We start from the raw sequence: 3,519 nt of genomic DNA, 5'->3' as shown, positions 1-3,519 counted from the left end.
AATATTGTTTTTGAGGATTTTTTTTAACCCTTAAAACATAACAGAGTTTATGTTTTTTACCATCAACACATTACAATTTTCAGACATACAAAAATACAACACTGCTTTAGGATTTGCATCGAGGTAGAAAAGTATACTGTACAGACAAAGTTATCATTATAAATAATATATAAATAGCAGCATATTTTGCATTTAGTGCAGTATTTTCACTGTTACAGTCACTCTGTAACTTCTCTTTGGTGATTTCTGGCTTCTGTCTCGGAGCTCAGACCAGCTCCTCTGCCGATGGAGCTCTGATCTTGTGTCGACACAGCGGGCAGGTGCCAAACTCCTGAAAAACTCTGGAGTTGCAGTGTTTACATAAACACCGGTGGCCACACGGCAGTGTGATTCTGGCCTCTTTCACCATGCACACCACACAGGTTTTATCTGTGACCAGAAGAGAGAGATCCCGAATTAAAAAAAATGTGACATCAGGAAATGAGACCACACTCTGTGGTCAGAAATGTGCAACTGAAATCAGCAATGTGTAAAGGGACTCTTTTTACCTGTTGGGACTTCTGTTTCAAGACAGGAGATGCAGTCATCACCAGTGAAGTCTGAAAAATCAGAAACTGAACCAGCAAGTGAAGTGAGGGATTCAGGTGGAGGACACGATCTTCTAGTGCAAAGCAGCTTACGTTTCTCTGAACCTGGAGCAAAGAGAAAAAAATGTTTTAATAGGCATTCAGGTAACATTTATCGCTGTCAGAGCATAGTGTGCCTTCGGACACCAAGAAAAGCTGCTGTAAGGCAAATATAACTGTGGTTCTAGTGAACTTACCCAGGAGCAAAATGGAGCACGTCTGCCCGTAAATGTCTATCATGGCCCACAGAGGCTGGCTGAGGTCCACTCCTGTTAGCTCCTTACACGGCCTGCTGTTGACAGCTACGTATATGCTGCCACCATGAGAAACCCAAAACTCCAGCTCTGAACCTGCTTCACAAACAGATTCATCCAGTGGAACAGCCCAGTGTCCAGACTTGTTGGTGAGGTTGGGAATGGCCATGCAGGGCAGAGGCAGAGATCTGGCTGAGGGTGGCACAGTGGTAAAGCCCACACGCAGAGCCCCGTCCCAGATGGATGAATCCCTCTGCACTCTCAGACGAATCCTCTCCCGGACTCTCACTGGACGGTTGCTGAACACCAGCCCATTCTTGAACGTGGCCTCAGTCTTCTCTGCGAGTCGACCTCCATGACTCAGGCAGATCTTTTCTCCCACAGCCTGACGGTGGAAGTTCAGAGGACCGAGACAGAGCAGACTGCATCTGTGTGACACCTCTGACTGGAGAACTACAAAGAATAAAAACACAAACACAACAAATCATTTTACAGTGCTTTATACCACAGGCGGAACATGGTTTAGTAAATGAAAATAACTGATTATTGTAACAATATACTTGCATTTAATGGTTAATTAACAGGTTCTATGATCTATCATCAGTCAGAGCCAAACCGTGTGAGTGTGATCATTTACTTTAACAAAACATTCTTATGAAAATGTATGTTGTTGTTTGATCTATTTATTAGTAATTATACTATAAATCATGTTAATGTAACTAATATAGTAGTTCAAGAGTGTTCACTTTTGAGAAGTACATGAAGTTTCATCCACGCTTTGTAACCTTAAGCTTAAAGTGAACTCTACAAGTTGCCTCATCTATCTGTCAAAGGTGAGTTGCAGTCAGCTTCGTCTACTAGGCAGTTTCAAAGATTTATCTTCCAGGTGTGACTCACACAGTTATTGTGTATGCGCTTCATCAGTAACAAGCAGACCATTTCCTGTAAAATATAAACTTTGTGTTCTCCCTCTCTTATCTCCAGTGGTGCCACAGCCATAAAATATTTCTTAATGAACAGTTTAAAAAATATCTTTTACACACAAAAAGAAAAAAAATGCTACTAACATGTGAAATTGAATTTGTATTGCTCTTTCATTCAGTAAAATCAATTACAACTTTTTCTTGTTGCTTTTTATGCATCAAATTCTCTATAAGGACTTACCGGAGTTCGTGTTGTTGCTCTGCTTCACCATCTTGAAGAGGTAAGTAATATTTCTCATATGCGTCTGGATAGAAAATGTGCTCGCGTCTGTGTGTTGGTCTGAATATCATAAAGTGGGAGTGTCGGCTGCTTTTAAGACTGGAGCACATGTGGTTTGAAAACAGAAACAATTCCCGCATGACAAGTTAAAGAAGTGGGACGGACGGGAATGAGGGAGGAGCCATACTTTGGAAATTCACCTAAAATTTCCACACAAAAAAAGACCAGGGTTGTTTGTTTTTTTTCATAGATTACTGTTTGTCTCGTGATTTCTTTATTAGGCACTGACCTTTGGAGTAAAAGTTCAAACAAAAAAGCACACAGACACATTATGATTTGTGTGAATTCTGCTCACATGCAACTAGTTTCATTCTCATTATCTGTAATTACTTTGTGGCTTAGGACAAAAGACAATGTTCATGGCGAATAAGAATGTGTTTGGTCCTGTATCACTGTCTCAAAAAGATTTTTCAGTATCGTTTTCTTCACTTAACATGCTGAACTCACTGCTGTTTCTATCAGAAATGCAGTGCAGCCTCCTTCCCATTAAACACATTAAAGATCAATTAAATCATCTTGTTTTAAGATTTGCATCATAGAAATCTTTCACCATATCCAACATATCACGGAATGTCTGTGAGTGTGAACTTAAAGGGAATCCAGACATGCCTGCAATGAAAGCACGTGACGCTTCATTACACATCTCTGGCTGGTTGTGATTAATCTCTAAAGCGGATGTGTCGCCCTCTACAGGCGCTGTGATTTCTTCGGCCCTCATTGGTTGCTCAGATCCCGTGACAGGACGAAATGATTGCATGTACCAGCTGTGAGATCATGACGTTCGGAAATTTACCAGCTCTCCTCCTTTGACCAACGCTTTTCCCAAGAAAATCCCAACATTTCGTCATTTTACTGTACGTAAAAGCAGCGATGTGTTCCAACGTGTAAAACTGATTGTAAAATGAGAATAGCGTGTCGTGTACACTAATTATGTCATTCAACTTGTATTTTGCTCCTTTTGGGTTAAGAATGCAATACTTTCCATATGTCATGCACTTAAAGCATTTGAGTACTTTATTTAAAAAACAAAAAGAATACAAATAATAAAAGTCATAACCTGATATCTGTAAGTTTACATAAAGGTTTATTATTAAACTGTAATCAAATAGTTAAAGAAATTCCAAGAAACACGAAAAAGAAAAGTCCAGATATGAGGCCGGAAATAGTCCTCCCACGGGACATGTTTAACCTACATGATAATGGGTGAGGAAATTGTGCTAAAGCCGTTGCAACACAGAATCCAAGGTCTGCCTGAGTCATTAACTCTTTTCAAAGCAGCCACTGTGCTGCTGCTGTTTCCCAGAAACAAGTCCACAGAATAACTCTAATATAAATCACAACAATTCATTTGCATGATTATAATAATCTGATGGGGT

The 3,519-nt window shown here is 40.0% G+C and overlaps 1 protein-coding gene across 1 annotated transcript; it reads right to left on the bottom strand.

Moving 5' to 3' along the window:
• Window positions 1-265: 265 nt before the first annotated feature.
• On the bottom strand, window positions 266-2,075 carry LOC134638235 (E3 ubiquitin-protein ligase NEURL3-like). The gene is made up of 4 exons (XM_063488756.1): window positions 2,045-2,075; window positions 824-1,333; window positions 540-692; window positions 266-429 (listed from the first exon to the last, which is right to left on the bottom strand). Exons 1-4 carry the CDS (start codon window positions 2,073-2,075, stop codon window positions 266-268), a joined length of 858 nt encoding a protein of 285 aa, XP_063344826.1.
• Window positions 2,076-3,519: the final 1,444 nt, after the last annotated feature.

This window comes from Pelmatolapia mariae, linkage group LG12, assembly GCF_036321145.2.
Source record: "Pelmatolapia mariae isolate MD_Pm_ZW linkage group LG12, Pm_UMD_F_2, whole genome shotgun sequence".
Lineage (NCBI taxonomy): Eukaryota > Metazoa > Chordata > Actinopteri > Cichliformes > Cichlidae > Pelmatolapia > Pelmatolapia mariae.
Note: the sequence above shows the minus strand (reverse complement) of the source record. Positions and strands in the feature narration are given on the sequence as shown.

Excerpts from the sequence above, each read along its gene's own strand:
- LOC134638235 (XM_063488756.1), bottom strand. The coding sequence starts at position 2,075 with ATGGTGAAGCAGAGCAACAACACGAACTCCG. Across the intron at positions 1,334-2,044 it reads GAGCAACAACACGAACTCCG|TTCTCCAGTCAGAGGTGTCA; the intron begins GTAAGTCCTTAT and ends TATTCTTTGTAG. Across the intron at positions 693-823 it reads GTGCTCCATTTTGCTCCTGG|GTTCAGAGAAACGTAAGCTG; the intron begins GTAAGTTCACTA and ends TCTTTGCTCCAG.